The sequence below is a fragment of the Phragmites australis genome, chromosome 11 (genome assembly GCF_958298935.1).
Source record: "Phragmites australis chromosome 11, lpPhrAust1.1, whole genome shotgun sequence".
In the NCBI taxonomy this organism is placed as follows: Eukaryota; Viridiplantae; Streptophyta; class Magnoliopsida; order Poales; family Poaceae; genus Phragmites; species Phragmites australis.
This window is the reverse complement of record NC_084931.1, coordinates 27,761,124-27,774,000: the sequence shown is the minus strand read 5'-3', so window position 1 is coordinate 27,774,000 and position 12,877 is coordinate 27,761,124. Positions and strand designations below refer to the sequence as shown.

The 12,877-nt window shown below is 44.8% G+C and overlaps 1 protein-coding gene across 1 annotated transcript; it reads left to right on the top strand.

Moving 5' to 3' along the window:
* Window positions 1-914: 914 nt before the first annotated feature.
* LOC133885498 (uncharacterized) lies at window positions 915-4,895 on the top strand. Its single transcript, XM_062325219.1, has 4 exons — window positions 915-1,472; window positions 3,206-3,688; window positions 3,843-4,355; window positions 4,456-4,895. The coding sequence occupies exons 1-4, from the start codon at window positions 975-977 to the stop codon at window positions 4,537-4,539; spliced, it is 1,578 nt and encodes a 525-aa protein (XP_062181203.1). The 5' UTR covers window positions 915-974; the 3' UTR covers window positions 4,540-4,895.
* The last annotated feature ends 7,982 nt before the right edge of the window (window positions 4,896-12,877 follow it).

The window sequence follows — 12,877 nt, the reverse complement described above, 5'->3', positions numbered from 1 at the left end:
GAAATCGATACAGTGCAAATCTGTTCCGCTAGCTTAGTCTCTGGCAGAGCTTCGTGCTAATTACGTGTTAAAGAACCATTGTTACCGGGTGTAGTCCAGTGATCTCTCAAGAGACAATTGTAAAGGAGACACAATGAAGGGAAAAGATGTTTATTCTTTATTCATCTTTGTTTGCAATAAGTGCTTCTACCCTGTATATATAATGCCAAAAACCCGCTAAGAGATAAAATTGAATATTTTAAGAGATCTAGATGAGTTCATATTCGGTTGTAAAACTCTAGGTTTCCTAACACAAATTTGCTAGTGCTTAGGCGACTGAGATTTCATAAATCTCTCATGCATATTTTATGGAACAAATATATATATTTTTTTTTTGAAACCAGAACATTTTTTCTTGAAGCTGAACATTTTTCTTATTCAGCAAAACATTTTAAGGGAACAAGAGATGGAGGGGGGAGGGAGAGGGCAGTGGTTAAGGTTAATAAGGGGGTGATCTGGATAGTTGGATTCACATCCAACGATTGAAAAAGTGATTGAGAGGTAAACAAAATCTCAATCACCTGATGAGGTGACAAACCTTTTGTGTTGTACCTAACCCTGGCTCGTGCTTCAAACGCGATGTGTAAGTTCTTCAATAGTTGGTCATGCTTGTACAAGCCAGTAAGCTCTACCGTCTGCTGGACTAGATGAACGTTGAATTCATACCGTGCTAATATAGGTGAAATGGTGAATTTTATTGTTGGTTCTTTTTCTGAACTTTTTTTTATAAAAAATAGAAACTTGTTCCAACCCCTGCGCCATTGAGATGCTCTTTTTCTGAACTGTAAGCGGGCTGTGATCTCTCATCACAGCCCACCACGCGCAAACGCAGCCCATTAAAGCCAAGGCCCGTCCTTCAACGGCAGCTCATTCGGCTTGCAAAGCACGAAGCGGCCGCCCTCCTCCCTCTTCAGCTCTTCCCCCAAACCCCAACCATGGCAGCCGCCGCCGACCAAAACCCTAAGGACGCTGAACCCCACGAGCCCGCCACCGATGAGAGTCCCGAGTTCGCCGAGGAGGAGTACGACGAGTATGGGGAGGACGAGGACGAGGACGAGGAGGAAGAGCCGGACGGGCCAGCTGCCGCGGCGGCGGAGCGGGAGCGAGTGAAGTCCGTGTTCCAGCGGCTGTCTTCCGATCCGGTGGGCATCCGCGTCCACGACGTGGTCATCAAGGGCAACTCCAAGACGCGGGACGACCTCATCGAGGCGGAGGTCGCCGACCTCCTCCGCGCCGCGCCCACCGTGCAGGACCTGCTCCGCGCGGCCAGCGTCGCCAGCGCGCGGCTGCACCGGCTCGACGTGTTCGACGCCGTCAAGATCACGCTCGACGCGGGCCCGCCCGAGCTGCCCGGCACCACCAACGTCGTCATCGAGGTCGTCGAGGCCGCCAACCCCGTCACGGGGACCGCTGGGGTCTATTCCAAGCCCGAGGTGAGCTCTTCTTTTGGCTCGATTGTATAGCATTGCATTGGGTGGTCAAATTGCGAGGTGCTTGAGACTTTGAACAATGGTTGTTGATATTTTGAGGCCTCGATTGGGATCTAGATTCCTAATTGTCTATTCTTAGGGAAGTTGTTGGGATTCAGCATCTGTCCTGTTATCTAATTAGCAAGCTAAGTCTAGTAGCACGGCTTGTGAATACGAGTATATGGCGCATGCTTAGTAGTGATTACTTCACCTTTGGACTTCCCAAATGTTTCTTATCGTCAATTATATGTTTTTGTTTTGGGTTCCTACTAGTTCGGCGTATAGCATTAGCGAGGATTGAAGCCTACCCAATTACTGTGGAAGTATGTCAAAAAAAAGCTACCAAGTAGATTTTAAAAGGCACTTCGAGAGGGAAGCTGCTAAATTTCTCTCAGTAACTAATCATAGTAGCCTGCTTGACTTAGTTGGATACTGGATCTTCCAAACTAATTTATGATGTTGTCATTTACATTTATCGTGGCAATCAATGTACAATTCTTAATTGTATGCATGTGCCTTTTCTTTTAATTCCTTTGCTGTTGCTTTAAATTTAAATACTCAATGGATCTAAATTGCATACAAGTCCGACCAGTGAAATGATAAGCTGATGGAAGACAAAAAAAAAAGCATGCAAATATTATGTCTTCATGGTTATACTCGTAATGACCAATCTTGAGCTTGATAATGCAAGTCGATTAATCCTCTAGAGGAGGATATTAGAGGAGGATGCTCCTCTAGTTTCTCTATTTCAATACCAAGTTCACTGGAAATTTTACTTTCATATCACTATATTTGGACCCATGAAAAAACTAAATTTGTACACAAAAGTAGAGTTATTGGATTCTGATTTGGCCATCCATTTTCGTTTCTCCAAACTGGTTACACTATGGTAGTCACCAAATTATTCTACTACAAGCAGCACTTGTCTGTTAATAGTTGAGCTTAAGTTATTATAAATCTTCATCAGTTGATGGAAATATAAAGATATGTTAGCTGTTTGTTGGGAACTTAAGCTGTAAATACTGAGTTCTTAGAGTTGGAGGTCTAAGCCATCCCAACATGTTAGCCCAAATACTCTCTCTAAAAAAAACATGTTAGCACCAATAAGGCAATTTTTGTCTGATCGAGAGGGCAATTTTTCTGTTGAGTCAAGCTGTGAGTTCACTTGTTGGAATTCAGCATAGAAGTGTTGCAATTGGATATTGATTTACTAACTGTATTTGCATATAGTTGTGTTTCGTTTGTTTGCCTTTTGGCACATCCTTAATATTCTTTATACATTTCACCTTTTCTCATAAGCCATACTAAAGATATAATTGCTAAGCTTGAGCATAGGTTCCATTCGGCTTCAATGAAATTAGAAAATTGACTGGGATGAATTGTTTTGTGAGGAATAAGCAATCTCATTGCATCCTTGATTTTGAAATATAATAATTATTTTTTTTCAAGAAGTAACTTTTTTTAGGCAGTTAACTTTTATCATGTACCGGATACAAAAAGGATGAAAATGCTTACTGAGCTTATATTGTCAACATTATAAGAGCAGAAGATGTGGCCTAAAAAGAAAGAAAAATATCAGAGCAGGAAAATTTGATTACAGCATTTGATAACGGCATAGTGCATTCCAATAAATCCTGCTACTTAATTGAGATATTTTTCACATTTGATGCATAACTGTATATTCTCTACTTTTGCAGTCAAGATCTTGGTCCCTGGAAGGGTCACTTAAGTTGAAGAACCTGTTTGGCTACGGTGACATCTGGGATGCTTCTGGTGCTTATGGTTGGGACCAAACAACAGAGGTTGGAGTTGGAGTCTCCTTACCAAGGTTTAAATCAATACCAACACCGTTGATGGCCCGGGCATCTTTGTCGTCACAAGATTGGTTAAAGTTCTCATCATACAAGGAGCGCCTATTTGGTCTTTCATTTGGTTTGCTTTCAACCTTGAACCATGACTTGTCTTATAACCTTACATGGCGTACCTTAACTGATCCATCACGTGCCTCATCAAAGGCCATAAGGAGGCAGTTAGGGCATAATCTTCTTTCTGCATTGAAATATACATACAAGATTGATGAAAGGGATTCACATCTCAGGCCAACAAAAGGATATGCATTTATATCAACTTCTCAAGTTGGTGGTCTATGTGATAGCAGAGGATTGAAATTTTTTCGGCAGGTTATTCCCCTGTACTTTTTCATAATTTCTTCTTTTTGCTTGGCCCTCACAGTCCATGTGCGAAGAAATTGCATTGGCTGTATGTGTATCATCTAATCATCTCAGTTCTCACCATCACTTTCTTACAAATATGTTATTGTTGGCTTTGCTTCAGGAGTTTGATGTTCGTAGCGCTGTGCCTTTGGGATTCTATAATTCTGCTCTCAATGTTGGCGCAGGAGCGGGCATTGTTTTACCACTAGGAAGGGGATTCATGAATTTATCTTCACCTGTGCCTGATAGATTTTACCTTGGAGGTCATTCTTCTCCAGTTTGCAGCTTGAGCGGACTGTCATCCTTGCTGGGTTTCAGAACAAGAGGAGTTGGCCCAACAGAACCACGGAGGCTTATCCCTGGTGAATCTGATGGTGGCTCTGCTGCCCCTCCAGGAAGGGATTACCTAGGAGGTGATCTTGCCGTTTCTGCCTTTGCTGACCTTTCTTTTGACTTGCCTCTCAAGTTATTTAGAGATGCCGGCATACATGGTCACGCATTTCTCACTGCTGGGAATGTTGTGAAATTGTCGGAGGGTGAGTATAAGAAGTTCTCAGTTTCTGAATTCCGGCACACATTTAGGAGCTCTGCAGGTGTTGGCATTATTTTGCCTACTAAACTTTTTCGTGTGGAGGTATGTTTCTTTTGTTTTTTGAACATCTGATTTCCATATTAGTACAGATATCTGCTTGGCTGCTTCAAGACTAACATCATCATGTACCATCTTTATCCAGGTGAACTACTGTTACATTCTAAAGCAAGCTGAGCATGACTGTGGAAAGACGGGGATCCAGTTCAGCTTCTCCTCGCCCTTGTAGGAACTTGCATGAAATGTTTTGCAGCCGAAGTAGCTTCTCTTTCCCTTGTAGACTCGCCTTCTTCCGTTGTTCTTTTCTCGCAGAAGCAATTGCACAACAAACATAGTTGCATTTCATCGACGTTTCTTGCGACGCTCATTCTTTGGCATGAGGAGCCCGAGCCTGGAGTTGCCCATTCTTTTTGGTGTCTGGACTTCTGCAAAAGAAGGGTTCAATTCCCTTTTTTGACACGAGGGATGTGTCCTTTAAAACTCAAATACTGGTACTATGCTACAGCGGTGCATAAAATAAAATTGTGGGTCAAGAATGTTTACACCACTTTAATTTTGTCACCCACTCGTATTGTGATTTATAAACCACACTTTCAAACCTTTTGTGCTTGCATTTATTCGTGTGTTGCTTCGCGGCAACAGTCATTGTTACGTCACATGGTTGAATTGCACCAGAAACTTGTGCCTCTTGCAGAAGCATGCTTTGGTTCGCTGGTTGCTGAGTACGGTTAACATTGGTCAATTGGACGGGGCCATTAGCTAGAACAGTGTTAGTGTTGTGAACTTGTGTTGTCGCATGCAACAAAGTTTATGTTCGCGTTCAAATTTGCCCGTCTAAAGTTAGCGATGTATGGTTTATTTTTTTAGTCACAAACGTGACAAAGTTAGTTAAAAATTTGAATGTATAGCGTGTGGGCTAGGGCGCTAAGAAAGTGTGGTCTATCACATTGTGATAGTTAACTAAACAGTAAATATATGATGTAACTAATCTTAAAAATAATAAACTTAAAACTTAAACCAAATAGGTTCTAAATACAGAGACGTGAACCAAGAGAAATCACAAGGAGGATTGAATAAGCACTTGAACTTTCAGTATTTAAAGTATGTCGAACACATCTCCAGATTATTCAATTAGAAATTACAGATGTCATATCACAATAAAACTTGCTGTTTTTTCAGCAACGTATAAACATGTTACATATTAAAAAACACTTCAAAGGATACTAAGACATGCTAAAAAAAAAAAGAGGCCTCTAAAAAAAACTACAAAAGATGCTTATTAGGCATGTTAAAAAAACCTCAAAAGATGCTAAGATCTGAAAACAACTCCAACCGAGCTCTTATTCAACCCCTACCTAATTTCTAGGAGGAAAAAAAAAATCATCTCCAACAGCCCTCTCATCCAGCCCATGTTCTTTGAGACACTCTCATTTATAGTTCATCAACCCCCCCCCATACACACACCCCCACATCTAGGAGGACACAGCAAGCCCCTATCTGAGGCACAGGCGCAACTATCAGGCCACCCGTGCTATCGCGGACTTCTCCTTCCCGTCAAGTACGCCCACCTACTTGTCCCCGCCACGCTACGCCTGTGCACGACCCCACACGGCCCGCTCCCTCACGCACGCACTCCCCTGCACCCATGTGGCCACACGCGCACGGCCCCACACCTGCCCGCTCGTGCCATCGACCCCCACCAAGCCCTCTTGCGTTGCCCCCCCCCCCCCCGCCTAGATCTAAGAGAGAATGGGGCAGCAGAGCAAGGAGGCGTGGAGAGAGAAAGCTCGGGGAGAGGGAGGTTGTCGTTCCCGAGTCCCGAGGCTAGGGCAGCGCAAGTGCCACATGGCGCCTTCCCTCGGGGCCCACCTCCCTGAGGACCCGAGGGAGGCATGGTCCGGGAGTGGGTGCTCGGGGTCAAGAACAAGTGGTCCTCGAGCACCCAGAGAGCCCTGAGGACCCGAGGGAAGTAAGGTCCGGGAGTGGGCGCTCGGGGTTAAGAGCAGTTGGTCCCCAAACAACTAGAGAGCCCCGAGGACCCGAGGGAAGCAAGGTCCGGGAGTGGACGCTCGGGGCCAAGATCAGTAGGTCCCCAAGCACCTAGAGAGCCCCGAGCACCCGGCAAGCCCCATGCCAGTGGACCCTGCAGGGACTCCACGATGAGGTATCGGTCGGTGGGAGGCCCGATGTTACATTTAATGGGGAGCATGGACGGTCACATCCAACCACTCCCCCCCCCCTCCACGCCTGCCGTACTAAATACACCAATCCCTACCGCCGCCTGGCAGGAAGGTGTGGGCGTAATTAATACGACGGGTCCCATCACATATCCCCTCGCGGGGCCCATAAAAAAGACGGCTTGAAGATATCTTTGATGGTCTTGAGGCTTATCGCTTATCGCCCTGTTATATCAGACCGTGTCAGACCTACTCTGACCAAACAGGCATGAGAGAGTACTCAGAAGCTGGTCGGTGGGCGCCCTTGCGCCTGCTAAAGCTGGAACGCGAAGACCGATGGAACCGTCTGAGGGATATATTTTCAACCCTCTGTAACATCAACTGTAGACCCATGATGGTCACTTTCCATTTATTGTTTACGGGAACTTGTGCTCTCGTTCTGGACATTTCCTGAAACCCCCCCCCCGGTAGATAAAAGGGGGGAGCACTTTGTAAGGGAGATCGAGACATCCGAAGAAGTGAGAGAGATACAGAGAAAGATAAGAAAGGAAAGGAGCATTGATAACATACTGGACACATAGGAGTAGGGTATTACGTCTCCGTACGGTCTGAACCTGTCTAAATTCTTAGTGCATTTATTACTACTAGTCGACGATGATCTATCCCACCTAAGTCCCACTCGCATTAATCTCACATACGAGGTAGTTCCAGGACTAGCCCCCCCCGGCCGAATCTCAAAGGGGGTCCCTCAGGATCCCTGCTCGCGGTGTTCATCCACCGACAGAGGTCAAGGAGAGAGAGAGGAACTCGGGTGGTAGGCTCTGGATGGGGTTGGGGTGGTTGTGCATTCTGGTTGGGGTCAGGTTGGTTAGCAGAGAGAAGGAAGAGAGGTGAAGTGCAGGGGAGAGAGAACTTGCATATGCTATTATTATTTTGAAATGCGGTCTTCATAGAGGGTGTGATTATCCAAATGGACAATTTGATTCATATATGTTGTGATCTTGCAATGCAGGTAGCTAAATGGATAGCTATATGAACTTGCTGAATGCAAATAATGCAGGTAACAGTGAGTTAGATTGGGATGACACTCAATTAGCAAGCCACCTAGGGAACAGGGTTTTGGAGAACAACCAATTGTCGAAGCTACTCCGCCCGTGAAAGGAAACAAGAGGAGATTAAAAAAATCTGTGTAAAGAAGGACAATTTGTTGGTGTCAACATGGCTAGAAATCAGCATGGATGCAATACAAGCCGATGAATAATCTCTTAGTACCTATTGACAGAGAATTTATGATTAGTACCACAAGCACAAGGACTTTGAATCTAATCGTAATTGCAATTCTCTCACTCACCATTGGGGTGTCATCCTAGAAAGTGTTAATAGATTTTGTGGATGGTATGCTCAAATTCAAAATATGAGGCAAAGTGGGGTGACAGAGCAAGATAAGGTATAAAGGCTTCTTCTTTGAATTTGTTGCAAATGTATAAATTGTGTGCATGGTTAATAACACATATTCACTTGTGTAGGTACTTCAATCCTATGAATTGTACGAGGAGAAAGATAAGAATGGGAAATCGTTTGCTTTCTTGCATTGTTGGAATATCTTGCAGCACGAGCAAAAGTGGAATGGTATGTGCTCTCAAAAAAAAATAGAAGACATCCTCCACTGCAAGTTTGGGGTCGTCTACTCCTGCAAACAATGAAAGTCATTATGGTGATGAAGGGGAGGATCTCACTCATACTTCAGAGCCAACCAATACAAGGCCAGATGATAAGAAGAAGGAGAAAGTATGATAACGTGGAGGTAAATATCTTGTCTCTTATGCAGAAAATCTTTACATGGAAGCATTGAAAAATATATGAGCTAAGAAGAAAGAGGCCAAAGAGTTGAAAGAGATTAAAAAAAGAGTGCAATGATGAGAGAATTGCACTAGAGAAGAAAATGCTCGAACTGAAGGAAAGAGATCTACAGTTAAATAAAGATGATTGAAGATGAAAAGTGATGAATATGGACCTTAGTGGTATGAGTGAGCGACAACAAATATTCTATAAGAATATGCAAGGTGAGATCATTGCTCGACGTTTTGATGCCGGCTCAGGTTTACATGAGAGCATTATGTGTGGAGCATCATGTTTATTTTGTGTTCTCTTTAGTATGTGTGGAGCTCAAGTTGTTTATTTTTTGGTCTACTTATTTTGGCAAGATCTTGTATGAACTATGTTGTTGAATGAACTATGGTTTATTAAGACAATACCGAGTACATGATTAAGAAAATATAGAGTACATGATTAAGAAAATACAGAGTACATAATTAATACATATCTCCATGAGGACCATGACGTTGCCAGAGGTGCTCGATTAGATCTTCTTAAAGTTGAGAGTGAATTTCTCTGCCTCTAATATTATGATGAACTTGAATGAAATCACGTAGTTCACGCGTATGAGCTTTCGAAGGTCTCATAAGTTGTTCAACACCCTCATCATAAAAGTCTTCATCCTCATTTCGCTATCTTCAATGATCATGTTATGCATGATAACACAAGTTATCGTGATTTCTATGATTGTGTCTTTATCCTAGAAACAGACTAGTCCATGAATAATGGCAAAACAAGATTGTAGAACTCTAAAGACTCGTTCCACATCCTTTCTAACTGCCTTATGTGCCTTGGCAAAATACTAACTGCCTTATGTGTCTTGGCAAAATATTTCCTCTTATTGCCTCGCGAAGATGATATGTTCTTCACAAATGCTGCCCATTGAGAATAGATGCTATTTGCAAGAAAATGCCCCATTGTATAATTATGTCCATTGACAGTATAATTAACTTCTAGAGCTTCCCCTTCGGCTAGCTTTGCAACAGATGCAAACAGTGAAGAACATTGATATCAATGTGAGATCCCGGTAAACCAAAGAAAGCATGCCAAATCTACAGATCTTTTGAAGCAACAACTTCTAGAGTGATTGTGGGCTCGTACACATGCCCGGTATACTGACCTTGCCATACAGCATGACAATTTTTTAGCTTTCAATGAATAAAATCTATGCTCCCAAGTATTCTAGAAAAACCTCTTCGCTCTCCAATTGCAAGTAATCTAGCCGTGTCATGCTCATTTAGATATCTGAGGTACTCATCTCCAAACACTTAGACAACAGCTCTAACAAATCTTCTACTCTTTATAACAATACTTTCACCAATACGAATATATTGATCAATAAAATCCGTTGGTACTCCATAACTTATCATCATGTATGTAGTAGTAATCTTCTGCAAACATGAAAACCCAATACATCCATTTCTATCTCTTTTGTGCACAAAATAATCATCATGTTGCTCTATAGCTTACACTATTCGAAGAAACAGAGAACGAGCCATTCTAAACCTGAGCGAAGAAACAAGAATAAGGAAACATGCGTGAAGAAAGAGGATGAGCAGAGAAGATGAACAAAAATAATGAATTAATTGCAAACCTACACCAAAAGAAAGTTGGTACGTAGGTTGGAGCATCTGACAAATAGTCGTTATAAAACCTCCGATGCCCGCCTTCTCTGTCGCGATGAATATATTGACGCCCAGTATAAAACTGCCCATCGTGGAGCATACTATCGGTGGATGAATACCGCAAGCGGGGATCCTGAGGGACCCCCTTTGAGATTCGGCCGAGGGGCTGGTCCTGGATCTACCTCGTACGTGGGGTTAATGCGTGTGTATGGGACTTAGGCGAGATGAATGATCATCGGCTAGTAGGAGTAAATGCACCAAGGATTTAGACAAGTTCAGGCCGCAGGAGGCGTAATACCTTACTCATGTGTGTCTAGTGTGTTATTAATGCTCTTGGAATGTCTTTCTCTAGATCTCTAGCACTCTCGTCTTTCTCTGTGTTACAAGGAGCTGTTGTTTCTATCGGCTGTGTTTTTCCCTTCTAGGTCAGGTCTGGTCTCTCTACGAAGTGCTCCACCCCCTCCCCCCCCCCTTTATCTACCGGGGGGAGGCCCTCCAGGGAGTGCCCAGAATAAGGCGCAAGTTTCCGTAAACAATAAATGGAAAACAACTATTATAGGTCTACAGTTGATGTTACAGAGGGTTGAAAATGCATCCCTTAGACGGTCCCATCGGTCTTCACGTCTTAGCTTTAGCAGGCGCAAGGGCGCCCACCGGCCAGCCTCTGAGTGCTCTCTCATGCCCGTCAGGTCAGAGTAGGTCTGACACAGTCTGATGCAACGAGGCGACAGACGACAAGCCTCAGGCCCATCGAAGATATCTTCAAGCCGTCTTCCTTTATGGGCCCCACGAAGTGACATACGATGGGACCCGCCGTATTAATTGTTCCTACGCCTTCCTGTCAGGCGGTGGCAGGGACTGACGTACTCAGTACGACAGGCGTGGGGGAGAGTGGTTGGATGTGACCGTCCATGCTCCCCCTTAAATACAGCATCGGGCCTCCCACCGATGACACCTCATCGTGGAGTCCCTACGGGGTCCACCGGCATGAGGCTTCTTGGGCCCTCGGGGAACTCTGGGTGCTCGGGGACCAACTGTTCTTTGCCCTGAGCACCCCCTCCCGAACCTAGCTCTTCTCGGATCCTCGGGGAACTCTGGGTACTCGGAGACCAACTGTTCTTGGCCTCGAGCACCCCCTCCCGGATCTGGCTCTTCTCAGGTCCTCACGAGGCCCGGGGGCAGGTCGCGCGGCGCGTGGAGCGGCGGGAGCAGAGCCATGGATTGGGAGACTGGAACGAAAGGGCGGCTTAGGGCAAGAACGAGAGCGAGCGAAGGTTTATGCGGCAGCAGGAGCAGAGGATAGCAGAGTCAATGGGGACTCGAATGGTGGACGTCCGCGCGCTTATATTGGCGTCGAACTGCTCGTCGGAGATGGGGACCGATCCGATAGGGCCGTCAGATCTCGATCTATGTGTGATTTGGATGGCTGAGATCCACCTCTGGCTCTAGGTAATTTCGGCGCCAAGTCTGATCAATAGCGATCGCTAAACGAAGAGCTCGTTTGTTACCAAGTGTAAAGAACAAGCGTGCACGGCAGTCGCTTCCGCGACGAAAGAGGGTGGCGTTGTGCGGTGCCTTCGGCAAGCGCAGAGGTCCCCAAGGACCGGGTTGTAATTTTTTCTTTTTCTAAGACCCTCTGTGTGAGTAGGGTTGGATAGTAATCTTTTAGTTTGTACCTATATTCGAACTCGTCCATATATGTTTTCCTTACAGAGTAATACAGATACGCATTAAAAAAAGGTGTAAAGAACAAGCGTACACGGCGCTGTAGGAACTAGGAACTTGATTGCGACGGTCATTTTTGGAATTGTTTCCATGTAGACGACGGGTCACCATTGCCAACTTCGCGCGGAGTTCTCAGGAGGGATCAGACTCAGACGTCTTTCCGGCGAAGCATCCGCGCAGGCAGCGGCCACGTACCGACGTACTGTCTAACAGCCTATAGCGGCGGTGACGGACCGCCAGTTCTTTGAAGTGCATGTGTGCCACCAACGCCACAGCAGCCGCGTGGAGTGTCGTACGGCGGCGTGGTGTAGCGCTCCATCCAGGCTCCACGTGTGGCGAAGATGACGCCCGCCGCCTCGATCTCCACGCGAGATGATGAGTCCAGGGGAAGGCGTCAAAGGCGACGTTGGTAAGGCCGCCGCCGAGCGGGACGCCGAAGCGGTCGTACGTGTCGAGCCTCGTCGAGGCCGCCGCCCAGCTTGAGCCACGCCTTGGGTGTGCCGTCTTGCAGAGGAACCGGAGGTCGAGGTTCCTGGTGCGCGTTGCAAGTTTGACAAAACCGGTTTGTTCAGCACCATTTTCGCGAAGTTTGGCTGGTTTGAATTCATGCCATAGACTTGGCACACTAGTCCTCAAAGCCACAATTGCATACCAGTCGTCAGTCGTCACATCCCACAAGTATACCTTGTCACACCTAAATCACAGGCACTCATGCCCCTGGCACAGCGATCATCTCATCTCCTCCAGTAAATTCAACGGATCAATAAAAAATATCTGTTTGGGAAAACTCTTTTTTATACAAAATCTCTCAAGAAAATAATTCTCTATAAAAAAATGATTATGCGATTGAAATAGAGTAAATTTTATAGAAAAAATAATTCTATAAAAAGCAAATAAAAGGAAGTTGTTTTTTAGTTCTAGATAGTATCCAGCCAATTTCATTTTTTTTTTTACAATCGTCTTCTTGCACGGTCTACTTTAAAGACCTTTTGATATGCGGAACGAAAGTCTAAACTCTTACTGGCTCCCTCCACACATAGAGTTTTGCCAGTGGGCTCCAAGCCACATAACTAATTTATTTTAAATAATTACTCATACGAAATCACTTTAAAAACTAAGAACTATAAAATACTATTTAACAAAACTCCTATTAATTTCATTTTGA